Source organism: Aquila chrysaetos, chromosome 7 (assembly GCF_900496995.4).
Source record: "Aquila chrysaetos chrysaetos chromosome 7, bAquChr1.4, whole genome shotgun sequence".
NCBI lineage: Eukaryota > Metazoa > Chordata > Aves > Accipitriformes > Accipitridae > Aquila > Aquila chrysaetos.
The window spans coordinates 38,547,969-38,570,501 of record NC_044010.1 but is presented as its reverse complement, the minus strand read 5'-3'; the positions used below and the strand labels follow the sequence as shown (position 1 = coordinate 38,570,501).

General features: G+C 41.2%; 1 protein-coding gene across 1 annotated transcript; it reads left to right on the top strand.

The window, feature by feature from the left end:
- Positions 1 to 5,995: 5,995 nt before the first annotated feature.
- On the top strand, positions 5,996 to 19,211 carry ATP6AP2 (ATPase H+ transporting accessory protein 2). The gene is made up of 9 exons (XM_030020866.2): positions 5,996 to 6,163; positions 8,805 to 8,935; positions 11,292 to 11,420; positions 13,844 to 13,939; positions 14,131 to 14,268; positions 14,601 to 14,654; positions 16,042 to 16,191; positions 17,133 to 17,249; positions 18,096 to 19,211. The coding sequence occupies exons 1-9, from the start codon at positions 6,094 to 6,096 to the stop codon at positions 18,288 to 18,290; spliced, it is 1,080 nt and encodes a 359-aa protein (XP_029876726.1). The 5' UTR covers positions 5,996 to 6,093; the 3' UTR covers positions 18,291 to 19,211.
- Positions 19,212 to 22,533: the final 3,322 nt, after the last annotated feature.

Here is a 22,533-nt window from a genome sequence, read left to right as displayed (position 1 = left end):
GGGTAGTGGGACAGAACACGAACCTATGGAGGGGACACCAAACGAAGTGCTCCCGAGAGGCTGCCTTTCATTTAACTTTGGGTTTGAGCATGAGAAAGTACAAACCTACAAACCCAGTGAGGCTGCAGCCGTATTTTCGACCAGCAGATGGTGCCAAACGTGCCCACGACCTAGAGATGCTCATTCAAAATGCCTCCCACTGGCCGCTGGCAAATCTTTGCGTGAAGTGCTTACTACTAAAATTATTAAGAAACGTGGAATGAAAACGTAATGAACAAATCGACTACAATTCATATGCATCACACACACATATATATATATCGTAATTCCTCTCTGCAATTTCAGTAAAAGACTGGGCTTCTTTCTCCCAGGCTTCCTGCCTCGTTAGTGCTACAACCTCAACATGGAGGACCTGTGTACTTTTCATTATATCAAATATCCTTAAAACCATACTCTACCCCTACCTTCAATGCCATTAAAATAGCACATTAAAAATGTGTTTTGATTAAGCTGGCTTAATTAAAAGATAGTGATTAATGTGACTTTGAAACCACTGAAATTAAGTGGATTACAGATGACCATCTTCCTCAGTCAGAACTGTTACATCAAAATTATATTCTTATTGGACTGCAGTGCTGTGTACAGGAACAAAGTGTTTGTAAAATAAGTTCTTAAAAATCAGCTATTTTTCACTGAAGGCAGAGAGAATCCTCAGGGGCTGAGAGGGCAGCATAGGCTGAAGTGCAGGCAAGAGAGGCAAGGTCCTTGTCCTTCCATTGGTCTGCTGTAGGAGCTCAGGCAAGTCAGCCACCTCATCAATACTCTCTTCCAGCCATTACCACTACTCAGACTGCAAACTCTGCACGATGGGGACTGCCTTCAACAAAACACGTGCATGGTGGCACTCTCACCTCCAGTGAACCCATATGTGCTGGCAGAGTCATAAACAAGGCCATGGAGAAAACTGTTAGAAAATGTCAGGAGTCTATAGGAGCTGCATCACAAGATCACAATTTTGACATGATGATATTTGTACTGATACACAAAAGAGATGTACAGTTCTCTTTATATGATATGCATATAGAACCTAGCAAAAAAAAAAAAAACCTAAATGGGCTTCTCATGCTTATTTGGAGGCTTTAACTGTAGCTCAGTCCCACAGTTGAGAAAGCTAGCTATCCTCTTTAAGACCACAAAGTAAGCTATTGAGTGACAGAAGTAAAAGAGAAAGGCACTTTTCCTTCCTTTCACAAAGTTCAGAAGACATCTCCACCTTTTAGAGACGGCAGCACTTACATTTTGCTTATGATTTGAGTCTTCATGAAATCAGCTCTGATGCATCCCAAGATTTAGCTCAGTAACAACACGGGGGTTTTTGTTTATTTTTAATTGTTTTCAGGGGTTTTTTTGAGCCCTTTAGAAATTATTTGAGCTGCCTTTGATTTATTTAGCCTTGGTGTCCACATTTGCAGGAACAACAACTGTTTCTGCTTACATAGATGGAGTCTGCAAATGAGGACAGGAGAGCTGAGACCACAAAGCAATTCAGCAGCAAGAACTAACAACTTTTCACGCGAGACCTGTCTGCCATCTGCAACCAGTATAAATCACCAAGCCAGGTACAATCGTCTCGTCTCTCACCTCCCAGACTCGCAGTAGCCCCAGCCCCAATACTAACTGCCCAACAGACAGTCTTTCAAACTTGTCCCATTCCCCCACCACACCAGGACAGGGGGTGTCCAACTAACTGTGCTGTGTTAAGCACACGTTCCATTAGCATGTCAAGGTCAGAAAGCATCACAGAAAACAGTGTTTTATCTTCTCAATTTTATTGTAAAAGCTTACACTTAGCTTCTGCGCATAAATTTTCTGTGAGGCTATAAAGCCTCGTACCAAAGGGGATATTGCTCACTCTATGTGCTTCTGGACCTGGTAACTCCAAACTCTACCTGGCAGAGGGAATTCATTCTTTCCTGTAGGATACTACTGGCCTGGTGTTTGCAGCAGCTAGGCAAATATTCTCCAGTTGAAGCACCATTTTGGAAATAACGGTTGAGACAATTACTCCTGCTACCAACTATGCTAGATTTAGTAGTGATATGATGAAACCAAACGATAACACAGTAGTCCAGTACAGACAAACGGCTGCCTCTTTGACTTAGCCTCTTCCTCGTATTCCCTCTTCTACAATCATTTCGTCCACAACACTGTTAGTACAGACAGGGCTCTAGGCAAAGGCAACATCCAAACACCACATGAGCAATTCCTGCCGAAGACATTTTTGCACAGCACACTACTAAAAGAGCCAGTGAATACTGGTATTTTGCCTACAGCTGGCACTTTGATTTTGTGACTGCTACTAGCAGTATATGGCATTATAAAAATTATTTCTGACCTAATGTGCATGTTGTCTCATTTTTTTACTTGCCCTGAGCAGAAGCTCAGAATGAAATCAGTTTAATAGAATAATTTTACTGTGTGTAGATTTTGTCACAAGTATTGCTTACCGGATTACAAAACTCACTCTCTTCAAAGCACAGCTGGGATCTAAATTAAGCCTAGAGAAAATAGCTAGAACTCTGCCAGCCTGTAAAGTGATGGTATTATTCCCTTATACAAGGCTTCACTGACATACAGATATACCCAGTAGGCACTGAAAACCAGTGTACAGAGTTAGTGAGACTCAACTGTTTCATAATAAAATTTATTGCTTCTATTTATTATTTTCCCAAAGAAGAAACCAAGACGAGAACAGGAAAACATAAGATAGAAGAGAGAATTCTTCACAAACCATGTTTCTATTGTGATTTCAAGACAAAAAACAATTCAAGCAGCAGAGAAGGAATCTAAGAATATCCAAATGCAGAACTCCGATTTCTCTTCTATTTCTAGAATTAAATTGTAGTATTGCCAGCACCAAGAGTTCAGAAAAAAAAGGGAATGTGAACCCTAAAGTCTCAAAAATACAATTCCTTCTACAAGTATGAAAAAATAAGATGACACTCTTTGTTTGTAGCATGACTTCCAGAATGAACACTTTATGGAAATCAGTGTCAAGATAATCGTAACAAAATTTGAAATGATTGCTAACATGCATAGATATGAAACACAGAGAGAGTAACAGATATAAGAGAAACAACTTCTTTAAAACAGCCTTATTGACCCTGTCCCCTTCTTTTACCCATCATACTTGTAAGAAATCCTTGATTTAGATGAAGGGAGAAGCTTCTTCCCTCACATGTTCCTTTCCCTGTTCTGCACTTTCTGCTACATTCCCATCTAAAACACCATCCCACCCACCTAATGCCCTCTAGTAGTTTCACAAACTTACTGCTTTGAGACACCCTTCTTGCCTTATTTCTACGCACATTTTGGGTGTAGACCCAATCTGAAGTGGGGGAGGGTAAGGGGGACAATGCAGCTCTACAGCTGCTACTGTGACAAGGCAATCCAGTGGATACCCGTACTTGATGTCGCATGATCACTTACTTCAGGCTACAAGCATCTTGGTGCAGGAACTGTATTTTCCCAGATAGGTAAAACTTTGTGAAAGGACACTAAAATATACACAGTAAATAGCACACTACACTTGCAAAGTCTAGCGCCCAAGAGCCAGTATATGCCAAAAATAAGGTAACCCACATAACCTTAATCCAGAACCCATGGGCATACGCATTGTGGCATCATTGTCAGCCTACAAGATAGGATACGATTTTTTTAATATCGTCCTGCCTTGCTCAGTGCACAACAGGCTGGGCTCATTGAAAAAGCAATCATTCAATACCTCTGTTGCTCAGTGATCCAGGCCTTGTCTCCTGTATGATCTTCTAATCCTGTTCTGAAGGCAGAAAAGCCTATAAGGAAACAACTATTTTGATCATTTATTGCTACAGTATCCAGGTAATCTCACAACCATTTGTTTGCATTTATTTTTAAAAAGCTATTAGGCGGTGCTAGTTTTGAGATGCACAGTACAGAGTAAAGAATAAGTGAGTATTAATCTGAAGTGCTCATAACTTGCCTGGGTGATGAATTTGAGAGTACTCTACACATTTGGCATGGTTTTCACATTCAAGGTATAGTTTCCACCTGACAACAGTGGGAGCAGTAGCTCCTCTTCATTTACGCAAATCATCTCACAGACAAGGAATAGACTATTATTGTCACCTGTGAAAAGATGGGTTTAAGTGATTTGCCCATCACCACAGACTATCATGTCGCAGATGCAGGGATGTAACTTTACTCTCTTAAATACGATTCAACCATTGTACGCACACTTTCATTTTACTACCCGCCATTCCCCAACTCATTCACTGATTCTCCTAGACACAGCCCCTTTTTTGGTACAGAAACATTGCTCAGGCAGATTTTCAAAGTATTTCTATGGTTGGCTGGAATTTCTAAATACATAGCAGAATAGCTCTAGTTAGACAGCTGTAGGGCTAGTAACCTCTGGCACTTTTAAGCACATAAACACAGTCCTACCATGTGGATGTGACCCAGTTGCTGTGTTCCAGCACAGCAGACAAAATACTCTCTAGCACTGCTGGATTTCCTGTGAACTTACACACGTTGCTTCCTGAAGAATCCCAGACAGAAACGACAGTCTTACTTATAAGATGTTCTCCCCAACGAAATAGAAGTCTTAACCTCGTATACTACATGACAATTCACCTTGAAAGCCCAGTTTTCTCTGCCTCAACTTGCAGAGAGTCTCATCAAGACCCCTGAGCCTAACAGCGTACAAGACCCCAAGAAGTACTCACAACTTCATTGGTCATGACATATTACAGGAATACTACACATACACTGAACAGCATGCATGCAGCTGCTTGTTCCTACTGCAAGCAAGAACAGCTGAAGCGAAATGAGCACAGCTGGAGCAGTGAGCGTCTATGTTACTGTAACTGTTCTCAACAACAAACCTTCAGGGAAATGGGCAGGGATTTTCCAAAACACTTCATCTTGGCCCCTCTCCTTCACCAGCTTAATAAACCCTCACCAGCTTAACAAACCCAGTGAAGACCTTGAAGGCAGCTTCCTCCATAAATACCCAAACCACAAACTATATGGAGGTGCCCAACTCACCAACTCAGCTGCTTTGCTTGCCTTTCAGGGGTGAAGTGCTGAAGCAGGTGAGAGGCATAAACGAACAAACTTAAAAATTTTTAAAAATAATTATTTCAAACCCCACTGAAGAGAGAAACAAAAAAGAAAACCAACAACAACCACCCTTCCCCCCTGAAACAAGTCCCCTCACTAGAGGGAACAGCCCCCCCCTTAACATGGATGCTTGTCCTCCTCTCTGCGCCTCCTCAGGTACACCAGGTGCACTACCAGAGGGGCACAGGGGAAGAACTGGGACACCCAGAACTGCCACTGCCGCATCCACCCAGGGCCAGGGCCAGGGCCAGGGCCAGGGCCAGGGCCAGGGCCAGGGCCAGGGCCAGGGCCTACCCTCACGGCCAAAGCCTCACAGCCAGAGAACCCCACGCTACACAGGTGCAAAGAAGATGGAGTAGGCGCCCTTGCTCTCTGAATGGTGCATTTAACTGTCAATCAGAGCTCCTTCCCTCCCCCCGCGCCGAGGCTGCCCGATCCAACCACACCCCCGTCAAACGCCATCGCGGTCCCACTGATGAGCGGTGGGAGGGGCAAGGCCCCGATCCCTCGCGCTCCGATTGGTCGAACCAGCCGTCAACTCACTCCGACGTGGCTCCGCCTCCTCACCGCTCCCCTCTGAATTTACGGTGCGGAGAGGAAAATGGCGCAGAGATCTCTCACGATCTCATTGGCCAAGTGGAAACGCCACTCAAGTTAAAGACTCCGCCCCCCCCCAGCGGGCCAGCGTCTCAGCTGACCGGTCAGCCCCGTGACACGGCGGGGGTGGGCTTCACTGGCGACTGGTCAGTTCCGTCAGTCACTCCTGCGGAGTCTCGCCCAGCCGCCCTGAATCTCACCTGCCGATTGGCTGCGGCGGTTGTCCGTCAGCGCTCCCTAGTGGGCGGGGCGCTCGGGGCTCTCTGTCCGACGGTGCGGCCCGGCGTCTTCCCAGCGGCGTCTGGCAGCGCGGCGGCCGGCACCGCGGCGGACATGGGGCGGCGCGGCGGGGCTCCCTGGGCCCTGGAGGTGGCGGTGCTGGTGACATCGGCTTGTCTCGCCGGTGAGCGAGCGGGGTCGAGCCGGCGTGGGGGGAGCGCTGGTCTGGCCAGCTTGGGCGGGGAGGGCTGCGTCGCCGCTGCGGAGGGACGTTGCGGGGGAAGGGGCGGCCGCTCGCCTCAGCGACCCCGGCCGCGGCGGTGGGAGAAGGGCGCGCGAGCGATTGGGGGGGGGCGGGGGGAGAGGAGGGAGGAGCGCGAGCCTTGCGGGGCGGGGGGGGTGACGCGCGCGGCCCTGGTCGGCGCGCTGTGGCGCCTGGGGCACCCTCGGAGGGCGAGCCCCGGCCCCCCGCAGGTAGCCCCGGGGCTTCTCCCGCCCCTCTGCGGGCCCACCAGCTTCAGGACCGAGAGGTGGGAGCGGAGGGTTGCCCCCCCGACCCCCCCCCCCCCCCCCCCCCCCCCCCCCCGCCGCTCCTCTAGAGACGGGGCTGGGAGACTGCCCTCTCCCTTCCCAGCACGGGGCTCTGTGGAGCCTTTCGGGGCTTCGTTACCTCGTACGAATTTTCGTGTTTTGCCGAGCTGCTTTTGTGATCGTGGTGAGTCAGGCTTGTGATCCGCGCTTCAGGCTCCCAGGCCCCATAAATAGTTTTCGCTCGTTATACCTTCGTTCTTCAGTCCAGGCTCACAAAGGCTTTTGAGGGCCGAAGTTCTGCTGAGGTATAACTTCGGTAAGGTAGAAGTTGGATTAAGTTTTCCGTAGGTGGGTGGATAACAGTATGCAGGATTAATTGCATCTTAGAATTTATTCTCTAGACTTCACTGCGCATGTGGCCTAGCGTGGTCAAGCAGTTACAGGGGTGTTGTGGTCAAGCAGTTATAGTGTGTCTGAGGAAAACGCTTGTGTTCCCAAGTTCAAATTCAGTTCTAATCATTGAGATCTTGAACAAGTCTAGCAAGGTAAATTTCCTTGAAAAGGATAGTGCCCTAATTTTATCCACCTAAGCAATCTTGTCCTAAGTAAGCCAACTTGTCCTAAATAACATGTGTGACTGTCTTACAGCCTTGTGGAGAGCAACATGTGAAATCCTACAGACCGAGCAAAACTATTTGTAGCAATTTTGTAAATTCCGTCTTAAACAAATTGGTCTGGAAACATTGTCCTTCAAAATGCGGGTTGATGCACCATTAAAAGTGATAGCAGGCCATCCAATGAACACGTATCAATTTAAAACACTCTTGAATCTGCTCCATATACCTCTGTTGGTTTGGCCTGTGTCCTTCCTTTTGCCACCCTTCCCGAACCTGCAGCACAGTACTTTGTTCCTTTAGTATGTTTATCGTAACACAGCTCAGATTTACTGTCAACATTTGTATGCATGATCATGACCCAGGCTTTAAAACAGCATCTTCAAGGTCACATTGGTTAAATTAATGTTAAGGAAGATTATAACTGCACGACACATCAGTTTACTATTGCATTATTTTTGTAAATAGCCTTTAGATTTGCAGATGCCCTGGAAAACTCTTGTATGTAGCTGCTTGGATTGGTAGCTAATTTTCAGTGATCATATGAGTAAATACTAGTATTTTCTTTAGACTGTTATCTTATTGATGTAATTTTGAAGTATGCAGTCAGACTGATTGTATAACTAGAACTTCAGCTTAGATGGCCTGCAGATATTTATTGCTCTCTTACTTGATTTTCTCAAGTCTTGTGTCACATTAGTTTTCTGTTAGAAACCTACACAGATTGCTCATTGCGGGGATACGCCTGAAATTTTGCTTTGTGCATGTTATTGCTTATATACACCAAATATGTTTTAAAATATATTTAGATAAATGTTTGTGTACGCAGCATTGCAGTTATGCTTAAGTGACTTTAAAATAGGAAGCTAGGTTGAAATAAGCCTCTCATTTCTGTGGAGTCCTTTATGACTTTATTACACAGTAAATTATTGTCATCATAATACAGATTAGAAATGTGCTTTTAGTCAACTTTGTTGTTCAAGGTAATGGCGAAGAGAGTGAAGGGGGATCCCAAATAAGTGAAAACCCAACATGAGAAGTACTGCAGACTGTGGCTTCACACAGTCAGCTTAGGTCCAGTACCGCATCCAAGGAAGAAAAACATCTCACAACGTCATGTGGTTGGGAAGGCAGAGCAGAGACACCGGAGCTGTTCTGCAGAAGCCAGGTTGTTCCTGGCAGTGCTCTGTTTAAGCCAGCACTGACAAACTGCTGATCCTCCTCGCTCTGGGTTCAGTGGCTCAGGCTGTTGTCTGCATGAAAAGAGGTGTTATGCCAAGCAGTCCTGGAAGCAAACAGAGCCATGTTGGTGCATAGCTGCTTGTGAGCTAACAGGATTTTGGAGTCTGCTTGGCTCTACTGAGAGTTAGCTTTACCATATCTGAACTGTAACACTGCTCACAACCTGCTAGTGAGTACACAGAAGTGTACTGTGCTGTGGCTCAAATAATTTTCCTGCTTTCATTAATGTGGATTTGTCCATCCTTAGTTATTGCTGTATAGAAACCTTACTTTGTATTCCAGAGCATTAAACTGGTCAGTTCTCATCACTTGTGTTACATAAACTGATAGGCGTGAGAGGGAAGAAGGAGGAATGAAAGCTCTAATATGTTCTTTTTCTCTGTTATGTAAGGGAAAGATTGCAAGACATCTGACAGCTTTTTATGTTTGTTTTTTTAGGTGTATGCGGTGACGAATTTAGTGTCTTACGATCACCTCAGTCAGTTGTTTTTCGAGATGGAAGTTGGCCTATTCCTGGCGAGCGGATCCCAGATGTAGCTGCGTTATCCATGGGCTTTTCTGTTGAAGATGTATGTTTCAGGTCTTGATTTTAAAATGCCTCTAAAACTACAGACCTGCTCACTTAACATGCAAATCTTCCTGTCATGTGCTGGAATATGTAAAATATCATCCTGTTTGTCTTGAGGAATGCATGACTTGTCAGAGTGTGGTTTCTAAGCATAGACCTATATCAGTCATATGAGCAGCAAAAGGCTGTGCTAGCTGGCTAATTTGAATCATCAGCTATAGAAGGAAGCAAGCCTGCAGAGTCTTTACAGTGCTGTTCTTCAGTTCCTCTGAGACCCAACTACATGCTGTATCCCCCCCATCCATGGTCACGTACTGAGGATCTGTGGAAACCACTGTCATGTCTTGTCCATGAGCTATCTGTAGGGCTCTGCTCTTGGGTACTCTGAAGATTGTGAGAAATGCCTTGACTAGGCAGGCATTTTGTCAGGTCAGCAAGCTTGTCTGCTGAGCATAGTTAATAAGAACAAGTAGATAGGATACATAAGAAGTAATCCAAAGACTTGAAAACCTAATTTGTGGTAGTGTTTTCCCAAATTAGGTTTTTGAATATAGCTTTAGTGGTGTTTAAAGTGGGGCACATGAGTAAGAGTCCTTGGACTGATTCCATCTTGCCTACTGAATTTTTTGCTGGGCTTCAGCAGGGATGAGTGGCTGTTGAAGCAGTATGTGAAGGCATAATAGCCAGGCGTCTCTAGTAGTGTCTGTGTGCGGCCAGATACTCAAAGCTAAAAGCTGTGATATTCTCACAATGCTGGTGAGGAAGGCTGGTTCCCATTTCTTCCATACTGGAGCTAGGCAAGAGGTCTGGTAAGTCTGGTTTGAATGCAGGTCTGTTTAGCCTGTGTTTTGGAATTTGTCTGAAAATATCTTGCTGTCAATTAATTATGCTTTTTTGTCATTGAACTAGTAACAAACTCTTATGAGTAGTATTCCTAAGAAGTATATTTTGATTATTTTATCAAGGAAAAAAAATGATACATCACATGGTATTGTGTGCATTGCATGTTAAGACACCCAGCAAAACAGGGGGGTTTGGCCCATTTTGAACACTTGACTTTTCGCATACTGGTCATCCGGCTGTATGACGTGGTTATCATGGAAAAAAAGTGTTTCAGTGCTCACTCTGCCTTTGCCAGTGCTTGGAATTCATTTGCTGTGATGGGTCTGTAGCACCCTTTAGAAATAATTCTCTATTAGTATTATTTCAAATCCTAGAAGCAGGCAGGGAAGGAAGTGTTTAAATTACTCTATTCAGTTAAACCCTGAAACTGAAAGTTATCAGCATTGTCGCTAAGGCAGAGATCACTGTGTAGGCAGCTTCCAACCCTGGTATGGAGAATACTGCAGGGCCCAAACACTCCTTTTGCAGTTTATATCAAGGCTGTAGTCTAGGAACATAAACTGACAGTGCAGTAGGTGCACTGTAGGGAATTTAGAATTCTTATGCATTACTACATTGGGGATTCTCAAAAACATTCCTCCCCTGTTAAGGCAAGATAACACTGAACCCCTTTCTTGTCCCTGATGATGCTTTAAAAGGTTTTTCTTCTGTTTCTTTGAGGCAATACAGATCATAATGTCAATGACATTTAATTCTAAAATCCAAATAAATTGGTTGGTTTCATAAAACTTAAACAAGCAGTTTTGTCTTTTACACAAATGGAGAAAACTGTTTGAATTCATTCCAAATAGATGAATTTGTATTTTGTGCCTGAATAAACTGGCCAGGTAGCCTTCACGGTGCTCTTACCAATACGTAACTGTAGTAAGCTACTAAGGAATCTTTTTATGTTTCTGTGCAAATTTGCAAGTTTAGATTAGTATTAGTTGGTATGATTGACACCCACCTCCCTTTTTTCCCCGTTTCTTTCTGGTACTGAAAATATCAAGATGCTAGTGTTTTAATGTGCCTAAACCTGTTTCTGTGGTGTTTTGCAAAAGGGTTTGTTTTTGTGGGCTTTTTTTGGTTTGTTTTTTTTGGTTGGTTTTGTTTGTTTGTTTGTTTTGGTTGGGTTTTTTTTTTGTTTCAAATTCAGCCTTCACTTGTTAAATACAGACTATGATATTTCTAATTTATTTATGGGAAATAACTCTTGATATATCCAATATGTATAATGCTTTCTCAGTGTAGACTTTGCTATGAAGTTACTTGGAGCTTTTAAACTAACAGTTTCTTCATGGTTAACTTAGACAGCATTATTCAAGATGCATTCTAGTGTTAACTTACTTCCCCATGAAATTTCCAATAGGCTGTCCTGCACAGAGATATTTAACAAGTTATTTTGCTGTAGTGGTTGGGGAGGTCTCCTCTCTTTCTCCTTGTGAAATGTAAGGTTTTTTACTATTTTGTAATAGGACCTTTCCTGGCCTGGGCTTGCAGTGGGTGATCTGTTTCACAGACCACGAGCTACTGTGCTGGTAACAGTGAAAGGAGTAGACAAGCTGACGCTGCCTGTGAAAGGGATTTCTTACCCTATTGAGAATGTGAGTATCCACGTTTGGAACTGTCACACGATTTCTGTGACTCTTGTGATCTAATGAGAAGTACATGAGTGTCTGCTGTAGTCGTTGATGTTGACTTATTTCTTACTTCACTTGTAGTTCGCATACCCCCCTACAATGGTGGATCAGGCTGTATAGATAAATAATCCACTAAGACTCCTGTACCTTTAGGTAAGGTACAGAGGTAAGAGGCCTTTAAGATTACCCAGGGCCTCCTGTGTTGAGTTCAGTAACTTGTTTGCCCAAAGTGTGTTCTCCTTGAAAGGCATCGAGTTTTAATATGTTTGTACCAAGAGGCAGAGAATCTACTGCTTCCCATGTTAACATATTGATTCATAGTCAGAATCATTAACTTTTACTTTTTTTGCTTCAGCTGAGTGTGCGTGATAGCATTTTATATGATGTTGATTCTTTGAGGTACTGTATGGCCCTCTAAGCAGTCTTGTGAGTTTTCCTCAAGTACTTGACTGTGAAGTACAGCACTTTGAGACAATAATTTGATTATACTGTATCAAAAAGAAAACAACAAACAACTTTACATTTACCTGTCACTGTCTGTCTTTGCTGAGACTCTTTTCTCACACTTGTCACAGCATCATAGAATGCTTTAGGTTGAGAGGGACCTCTTGAAATCGTCTAGTCCAACCCCCTGATCAAGCAGGGTCAGCTAGAGCAGGCTGTCCAGAACTGTGTCCAGTCGCGTTTTGAGTATCTCCACAGATGGGAGTTTCCACAATCTGTTTGAGCAACCTGTGCCAGTATCTGACCACCCTTACAGTAAAAACCTGTTTTCTTGTATTCAGATAGAATTTCCTGTCTTTAAATTTATGCCCATTGCCTCTTCTCCTGTCATATGATTTTGTCCACACATATCTTAAAAGGAACACAGTAACTTACACAATATTGGTAGCAGTACAGTGTCTACTCATTGCTCATTTATAATACATTGTCTGCTTTAATCCATTTTGCTGCAATATTGGACCAGTTCTTCATGTTGAGCTGTTGTTTTTCAGGTTATTTCTAGTTAATTAATTCTGCTTCTGCCTCTCTTGGAAAACTTTGTTTTGCACCCGTTTACCATGCATTTTGTCTCTGTGTGACTGCTGTGCTCCTATTAAGAATTATTATTTATCATTTTATTACTTCAGTCAAACTGTGGCATCATCAGTGACAATGTTGAACAGTGTTTCGTTTAATATTGACACCCTATTGCACACACCAAGATGAGGTGATAATTTCCCTATGAAATTACTTTTGCAGCTATCAGGCAGTCTTTTAGTCTATTTTAGATATCAGCGTTTAATTGGAATGTTATGTGGCTTTATATTGACCTCAGGTCAAATTCAGCTTAACACAGATCTGCTTTCACATCAGCTTTCAAGCACAACTCACTAGGTCAGGCACAGTTACATGTTGGCAATTGCTGAAATGGTATCTGGACCAAAACTGATTTAGGATTGTCTGCACCTGACCATGTAGGCATTGCTAATTTGCAGAAACCTTAAATATACTTGAAGTCTTCAGTCATATTTGCACTTGTAACTTTGATAAAGTTCTGATGTGTACATAATGCATATTTTCTTTATTTCCCATTAATAGGAATTAATATTCCTAAGCTTTAATTGTTTCAGTTAACTGCTGCCATGGCTTCAGATGAGCTGCCCCAAATTTATGCTGGCAAAGTAGTGGTTCTCTGATATTCAAAAATAGTTTCAAATGATCATCACTGAGTCCATGTTCAGGACCGCTGGGTACAAATTATCCTAGTTTACAGACTTACTAAAATTTATTAGAAAAAATGTTTTTATGCTCTTTAACTAGTGAATGGAAATGAGCCATTCTACTTCTGTTTAGATGAAACGCAGAAGTAAGTGTTTAGAAAAACTAAGAGTTTTGTTAGCTTGCCAGTAATGGCACTATACTGTGCTAGGATTTCTTTTATTCTTAGCAATTTTTTTATATGGCTCCTTTCTTTAGTGTTTTAGCAGTTGGTCTTTCTGATGGTATATTTTCATTCATCAGTTTTCTGTTGTTCATAACTTCGCATTTGGACTAAGATTGGTTTTCCCTTTTGTATTGCTTCTGTATTTGTTGGTCTTTACTGATAAACAAGGCTATACTCTTAGCTTAAGTAAGCCTCTTAATTACACAGTCATGGCCCCTTGGAGTTCTTAAAAAATATATTGTGTCTGCCATATATACAAATAAATTGTCTGTTCATAGATACACAGGTGATGTGTTGTTTTGCACATTGGCTCCTATTGTTATTATCACTTTCAAAATATACTCTTTGCTCAGAAAGGAGTTGTCCTATTTTTGCAGACTTCTGTAATTAAGCAAGTTATCTGCTCTTACATCGTTGGGCCCCATTCTACCCAAAAAACTAACTAGACTTTGTCTTCCAGGCTGTTCCTTTCAGTCTTGACAGTGTTGCAAACGCTATTCATACTTTGTTCTCTGAGGAAACTCCTGTGGTCTTGCAGCTGGCCCCCAGTGAGGAAGTGAGTATTGCTTCACTTCTGATTCCAGATGTTCTAAGTAGTAAACCTCTTTCCACTTGTGTGGCTGGAGCAAACCCAATTGATTATATGAAATATTTTGCATTGGAGAGAGATTGCAAGTATGACTGATTATTAATGTGTGACTGGAAAAACTAACCTCTGTTGTTATTAAACAATGTTTATCCCTGCAGAGAGTGTACATGGTGGGCAAGGCAAACTCCGTATTTGAAGATCTTTCCGTCACGCTGCGCCAACTGCGAAACCGCTTATTCCAGGACAACTCTATTCTCAGCTCCCTTCCTCTCAACTCCCTCAGCAGAAACAATGAGGTAAAAAACTTTAATCAGTGGGAACTTTTGTGATTTTTTTTTTTTCTAGTATTCTTAGTTAGCTTGTGCTTTTCCTTTTTTTTTTTCTTCTTTTTTTTTTCCCCTTGCTTTGCCTAAGAGAGCCCACTCTAATTTTTTCTAACTGAATTCTAAGAATTAAGTTTTTTTTGTAAGTAACTTTATTGAAAGAGTAATTTCCTCCTAGCATGTTCTGATGCTGTAACAGACATAACCTGTTATAAAATACTGAGACTTGCAACAAAATGAGACTTCCCTAACTTTGGTTTCATCAAAGGAAGTACCTGTCTCTTTCTTTCTGCCTCTTCCTCCAGGTTGACTTGCTTTTTCTGTCAGAACTACAAGTCCTACATGATATTGCAAGCCTGGTAAGGTTTTTTTGAAACACTTTCCCCATCTTATGTCACAAACTTCAGACATCTCATTTAAAGGTAGAGAAGCTGTAGCCAGGATACTTGGCAGTCAGTGATAGATATTCAAGTGTGTCATCAGTTGGTTGCATCGGTTTAAATAGTGCATTCTCAAGTTATTTGTATCATCAGCCCTGTCACTGGCAGAAGAAAAAGAGAACCTTAATCATCTGTAGTTTCTTTTGTATTGTGTTTGGTGAGAACGGGGAATTCTGAGCTGCTATTTCTCCATACCCAAAGACACAGGAATTACTCATTGAAGAATTTGCCAGGGCTTTCCTTGTTTTCTTACTTGAGAGGTATAATGGTATTTAAGAACATGTTCTTTGCCCTGTCCACCATTTTACTTCAAAATATCACTGTAACATTTTAACTGAAAAGACAGGAGTGACTTTTGTAGCGTGAATAGTGATGGTGATAGAAATGTTTCAGTGGAAGGGTGAGTTTTTAATTCTTAATGATCTCTTTACTAAGAAGCTACTGTGTTGTTGCTGTGGTTTAGGGTTTGTTTTGGGTTTTGTTGGGGTTTTTTGTTTGTTTGTTTGTTTGTTTTTTTTGTCCTTTACGCTGCAGCCCTCAGCTACTTAAAGTGAAAGATACAGTCATGAAAAGCTTGGAAATTCACATTAGGCGAAGGGCTGGTGGAGAGAAATGGGGCTCTTGAGAAGAGGAGGTAGAACAACTTGGTTTTGTCTTGCAGACTAGAAATGCTGTAGTTAAAGTAGATGGGATGATAGGAACAGATTAAATTCCTTGCTTTCAGAGACTGTTCTCTTATGCAGGCAAATGTCAGTACTGCAGCTTCACACCTGCAGAAGTGCAAGAATATCGTTACTCTCCTTTGAGATAATTTGGATTATATTGGTTGGATTTTATGACAATGGGATGATACTCCTTAAGTAAACTACTTCTGTACATGGGCAACCTACTTAGTTTTATAAGGGCCAGCTTCAGCAGAGGGAATAGTAGTATCCAAGTATTGTAGTTTGTTTGGGGTTTTTTTGTCCAAGCTTTATTTTTATGGCAGTTACAGAACAATGATTCTGATGTGAAAAAGTATAATGTTTCTTTACTTTAGTAGAGTTCTATACTACATGTATATAACCTCATGTTAGGATTAGATGCTACAGGATGATCATCTGCTTTCTTCTGTAGAGTAAGGAAAGAAACAATTGTGGACATCTTCTAGTTAAGTTGGCAAGAAATTCCACTTCCTAGTCAATATGGAATATGACTGTGGAAAGTGAGGCTGGATTAGTCCCAGCAAACTGATTTTTGTGAAATGTGTTTTTAAAGTAACCTGTGTATGAATTAATTTCTTTCTGCCCTCAATGGTGTGCCAAAGCTGTCTCGACACAAGCACTTAGCCAAAGATCACTCTCCAGACCTGTATTCTCTGGAACTGGCTGGTTTGGAAGAGGTTGGAAAACGATATGGGGAAGACTCACAGCAGTTCAAGGATGCTTCTCAAATTCTTGTAGACTCTTTGCAAAAGGTATACTTTCTACCTAATGAACAAAACCCACAGGAATACTAAGGAAATAATTTTTTCTATTAACTACAAGGGAGTTAGTTTATTGACTATCTGCTGCTTTGAATTGTCACTTCATTAGTGATGGCTTGCCTGATGCTTGTTTTTGTTGTTTGGTTTTTAAAATGCAGTTGTTCAGTTGTAAAATCGAATGTTACAATTTGTCACTCTGAAAAGTGTTGACATGATTCTACAATGTGTTAGATATTTTGCGTGAAGGAGTAGGAATATATTGAAGCCATATATCAACATGACTCGATATGTTTGTTTTTCTGAAATAAATATCTTGCATTTAAAGCCACCAGTATGTCTCACAAAAACTGGCTCTCAGAAATGTGGAAATATCTTTATCCCATGGTACAGTGGTCAGTTTCCCGTTGCCCACAAAGCTGTTTTTCCAAGCCTCTAAAATAACTGCTGTTCATCTATCAATGTGCTCAAGAAAGTAATTCTTTAGCAGGTCTTATGTAATCATTCGATAAAATCTTTATTAAGACCAGTCGCTTTTGAGAGTTTCAAAAGCATGATGGAAAAGTGTAAAAGCATGAATTTCCCAGTGGAAGGTTGAGAACCTAAATATTTCATTGAAACTGATAGACATACAATTGGGAAACTATATGGCGATTGGCCTTTTGTAAAAGGGATGAAAGAACAAGTTTCAGCCCAGAAAGCAGTCATAAGCTGCAGTCTGCTGAACAGTGCTTGAGGGGTTTTAAAGAGATGTTGTAAACCAGGTGAAAGTTGGCACTTTCTCAGTGGAATTCTAAAATAGTTTAAATTTTTACAACTTTCCATAATTATTCCTGAAGGTGACATCTTATGGTTTAGTACACCTTGCTAACAAAACTCTGCTTAATTCCTGGCTACAGTGTAGGTTTTAAATTAAATCATTTTTGTTTTTCCAGTTTGCAGATGAGATGTTTAATCTGTATAGCGGGAATGCAGTAGTAGAAGTGGTAGCCGTAAAGACGTTTAATTCTCCCCTCACGAGGAAGGCTCGCTCCATTCTCCAGTCTACACAGGTAGTAGATGCACATTTTTCTGTATCTCATTTATTAAAAGTAATCCAAACTGCATTACTTCTTCACTTGAGCGTAACATTTTTAAGGACTAGAATACTGACTATGTTCTAGGCATGGGTGCAAAGAGGTTGGCTTACCTGTCTTGATCTTCGCTTAATGATACAGTAATTTAGGTTGAAGAGGGCCTCTGGGGGTCATCTAGTCCAACGTACTGCTCAAAGCAGGATTAGTTTAGTAGTTAGATCAGGCTGCTCAGGTTCTTGTCCATCCAAGTTCTTTAAAAGTCCATGGCTGGAAGTCCCACAGCCTGTTCCAAAGTCTTAACCACTTTCACTGTGAAAACTTTTTCCCATATGTCTTGTTAGAATTTGCATTTCTGCCATTTTCTCCCCAGTACAGTAGTAGTGCATGGGAGTCCTGCCTCCCGGGTGGGGAAAAAATTGTTTTCCTTGACTTGCTGCCTACAGTCCAGATGCAGCCCAAGATGCAGTTGCGCTGCATCATTGCAGGGGCACACTGCTGACTCCTGTTCACCGTGTCCACCAGGACGTCCAGGTCCCTCTGCAGAGCTGCTGCCCAGCCTGTCTGTCCACAGCCTGTGCTGTCACATGGGGTTATTCTGTCCCAGGTGCAGGGCTTTGAGTTTCATGAGGTTCCTGTCAGCCCATTCCTTTGGATTCCGTGAATGTCAGTCACATAATCTCTTTAGCATTTTGTGCCCTAGCATCAGAATTGTCTGGACAAAAATGCATCTCAGCTATTCAAATTGCTCAGATTTTCAATGTAGTCAGAATGTGTTTTGTATGCAAGCTAACTTTAAAGTAATACGCATTTTCTTTATTACAGAGCGAAACAGAAAATCCGTATAACCTTGCCTATCCATATAACTACAACTACTCTGTAATCTTCAACATTATTCTGTGGATGATGATAGGTCTTGCTTTAGCTGTGATAGTTATCTCCTACAACCTCTGGAACATGGATCCTGGGTATGACAGCATTATTTATAGGATGACAAATCAGAAGATAAGAATGGATTAAACCGCACTGTATTTCAGCACAAGGAAATGATGAAGAGTAAGGTCTCCTTTAAACTGTGTGGAAAACAAATATTCTGCCATGGTTAATTGTGGAATTTTTTAAAAGGTGTATTTATTTCTAAGTTGGGTTGGTTTTTTTTTTCCCCTCTCAAGCCTATTTTAAATGTTAGTAGTAGCACCAGAAGGGATTTAGAAATTGAAATCTGCTTGTTTAAAAAAAACCCAAAACCAAAAAAAAAACCCCAAAACAATCCCCAAAGTAAATGTTATCAAAGTAACATCATTCCATTTTTTTATCATGTAACATGAGTTTTTGAAATGCCCTATACTGCCTGTGACTGTGTGCAAAACAGATAAATTGAAATTATGATAGCAACATGTTGTTTGAAACTTTTACACTGGAAGATTAGAAATTATAGCTAAATTGTTGTGTTGTATATTATGAACCAGTTGTAAATGTTTGATGTAAATATTTATAATGGCTATATGTAACTTCAGAGAGGATAGTAATTATTCTTTAGTAAAATACTAAATATAGAAATATTTCTACAAGACTGTGATTCTAGTGGCACAAATTGCATTTTGATCTCATGTTGATGGCTCAGATGTGAGCTGTAGACAGAAGGTTCTTTTACCTAGAACTTTACTGATTTGGAGGTAAATAACATTAGTGTGGCTGGTCTATACAGTGGAGAGTCTGTAAATACTGAAGTAGCACCAGTCTGATCATGGTCTAACGTCACATACAGTTGAAAGTTCCTAGTATGATGCTTCATATTCCTTCCATTTGTGTTGATGTTATTATAAAAAACCTAAATCACTTCTTTTTGATGATAAGAGTGGACCAACACTTGATTTAAGTATACCTGGATTACAGTCCTGCTTCAACCATTCAATAAAACAAAGAACAGTGGTTCCTGAATGGATTTATTCTTTGTGGCTTCATAGGTCTGGCTACTTCTATTTAGTATTAGCTCAGCTGAACAGAGTGGGTGCCGGCAGCCTTCTATATGTGACAGTGGGCCTAAGTCTGTAACAGTTTAGTTTTAACTGTCTTTCAAAAGCAGATGTTGGAAGATCACCTTGTATGGATTGATTTTCCTAAACCAAATAGCGAGTCTTGTTAAAACAAGCGGTTAATCTCTGGCTTGAATCTTTTTTAGAACTACCTACTTTTTAGAAACTCATTTGCTCTTGTAAAAGGAATTCTTCCAGACGACAGCAATGTGAATGGAAACTATTTTTTTCATCTCGTCGTCCTCTAATGTGCTTAACTTTGCCTACTGTTAGGAGATATTTTTTCCACTTGCAGAAAAGATCTGCTCATTGAATTAATTGGTCTTGTTTACTGCAAATGTCAGATTTGGAGGGGTTGAAGTTGTTCGTGTCTTGGAGATCCCGGACATTGCTTCATGTTGAATTGAGTAACATGCTGCAGCTTTGCCTAAGTCCAGAAAATCCAGTTTAGTATATGTTACAGTCATTTAAAATTACTTTTAATGGCACTTAAAGTTAATCTGGGTGATTAAGATGAATAGATAGAACGGGAGAGTTGCACTGCCAGTTTCTCTGACAAGAATATGTAGTCTAATTATTGAACATTCTGTAACACACTTGCAGTGTTTTGATGAGAATCAAATCCATCTGATGAAGCTGTACAACTTTATTATGCAAACAATTAAAATACAGCTGTAGCATCCTGTTTGATAGGCATGAACCCTGATGTTGTAAGTAAACTATTAAGTGATAGTCTATATGTTTTAAATTTCTTTGACTGTTTTGCGATCACTTTATATGGAAGGCAATACTTCAGCAGGAAGAACTTCAGCAGGAAGCATGATCTACAGTAAGAAAGGGGGTAGTACATTAATAGTAGAATCTTTACAACTAAACTACACCTTAGAAAAATGATGTATGTGGCAGGAAGAAGAATGATCACTGTCAGGTTACTGTCAGATTGCAGGGACCAGTTTGCAGTGAAAGGTTAACAAACACAAAGGTAAGACAAAGGTAAATGCTCTGGGAATATTTAGAAGTTTGCATTGTTTTCAGCTGTCTTGGACATAAAGCAGTTGAAATAGAGTAAGCCACTTTATGGGATTCTGCTTGTCCTAAACAATACTAAGAGGTTTAAAATGTTAAAATACTCCTTAAAAAAACAATGCTGCAGTAGGTTCCCTGATATTTCAAATCACTCTCTGAAATTTCTGATTACTGATTTACAGTTGTTAAGTCTTTTTATATTAATTTCCTTATTTCCTAAGGAGATGCTTAAGCTCCATTTCTGAGACTTGTTGCATGAATTTTCTGGTCAATTGCAACATCTTTGCTACAACATGCAGTGATCACGAAGTGTGCTAAGGTGTCCCTGTGTACTATTAGAAATGAGGAGCTCAGCTCTGCCACAAGAGTAAAGCTGCCATAATTAATTTAAAGTAAATGGGAAGCTTTAATGTGACAGACTTTTTCTGAAGGACCTCTCGGAGAGGTTCTGTCATATGGAAGAACAATATATCTGGGGTGAAAATATACTACACTGTGATTCTGATAGGCCAAGCACTGTAGTAATAGAAAGTTTGAGAGGGCTCACCTGCTTTTATCAGCAGTAGGTAACTCAAGTTGCAGCTTTGTAGAGAGTATTTCAGTAAGGCCTTTTAAGGAGGAAAAAAAAAAGAACAAGGATAAAACATGTTGCACATCTACTGTCTAGTACTAGGACTCCCGATGCTTTTGCAAGATTAGGCTGTGTGGGCTGTGGGTTCTTCATTTTAAACCAAGTGAAAATTAGTCATGCTGTAGACTTTTCGGTGAGGATTTACTTCAGTTTGAGCTTCTTACTGGTCTGTATTGAATTAGTGCATTCCTAGTTTACTTAATTCAGAGGTTTAATCAGATTAGTAGTCCACTTCAGATACTGGTGCAGAGTTTCACAGGAGCTGGTTGTTTAAAGTGACTGTATAATTATTGTAAGTCTTTAATGTCTGCATGCCAAGTATACCTAGGTAGCTATATTGTAATCAGTCTGAAGTTGGCAGTATGGAGTTTGTTTAAATGCAGGACCTGCCATTGAGCTGGTCATCCTGTCAGCTCTGTTCCAGCTGCTTGCTGCTACTGTAGGCTCTAATTTTACTTTTTAAAGCTAGTCTTAGACTACTTTGAAGGGCACATTTGAGTTCCCACTTCTCGTGTTAGTACCACATTTGTTCATTCTCATGGCTGCAGCCCCTTAGCTGGTACTGAAGGTGCTTTTGAGTACTCTAATGTGCGCTATTTCTTAAATACCAGTCGCTTTGTGCAGCCCAAGCTACTTTTTGAACCACTCTAAAGCCACTGTGCCTTAGTTTGAGCTAGGTAAGCAAGACACATTATATTGTACAGTAGTACTGGTCCTTAACTGCTAATCATACAGGCAATTACAGTGCTCATCCCTGAGCCAGGAATAGCCTTTTCGTACTTGGAATTCAGTTAATTAGAATGAAAGTGCTGTCAACACCATTAGACCTGCTATTGATCATTCTCTTTAAATTTAATCATCCCAAGAATATAAATTTTGAAAGGATTTATGTGATACAGCAGAAATTGTAGGTTTTGTGTACAGTGCTGCCAAGCAAGCAATGAAACTGTCACATGAAGCTCTGTGAAGGAAGGCAACAGTGAAAGCAGAAGCCCACAGTTTTGTTTTCCAAAGGGAAGTTACCACTCTTCTTTTGAGGCACTCCTGCGAGGCCAAGGGAGGGAGAGGGATGCAAGGAAAATGTAGCCTGTATTGGCATCCTGTCTGCTCAAAGGGAGAAGGGCAGGAGAATCATAATGCAATGTTCTGCAGCAAGCAACTTTCAGCCAGGCTGGGAAAGGCTTGATATAGTGCTGTCTGTAGGATTTAGGATGTAACTGCTGCAGGGACTGGTGATATGTTCGCCAAAGAGTTTTTTCCTGGGGAGCTTGGCCTCTGGCAAAAAGGCTGAGACGTATTTGGTTGGGTCTGCTTCAGACCTTAGTCATATATTGTCCAGTATTTGGACTGGGGAGTACCTAGGGTCTGGGTAGCTGCTCTCATGAAGTGCTGGCATTTCTGAAAAAGGAGAGAATTCTGAGTCAGAATTGAAGCCTGAGCATTGCTTTTGATATTTAGACTGAAAAGAGAAAATAAGCCATAAAATAAAGGGTTCTTTTAAGAGTCAGTGTGCTGCTTTTTTCTAGATAATCCCCCAAAGCTTAAACTTGGCAGAAGGGAGGTATAATCT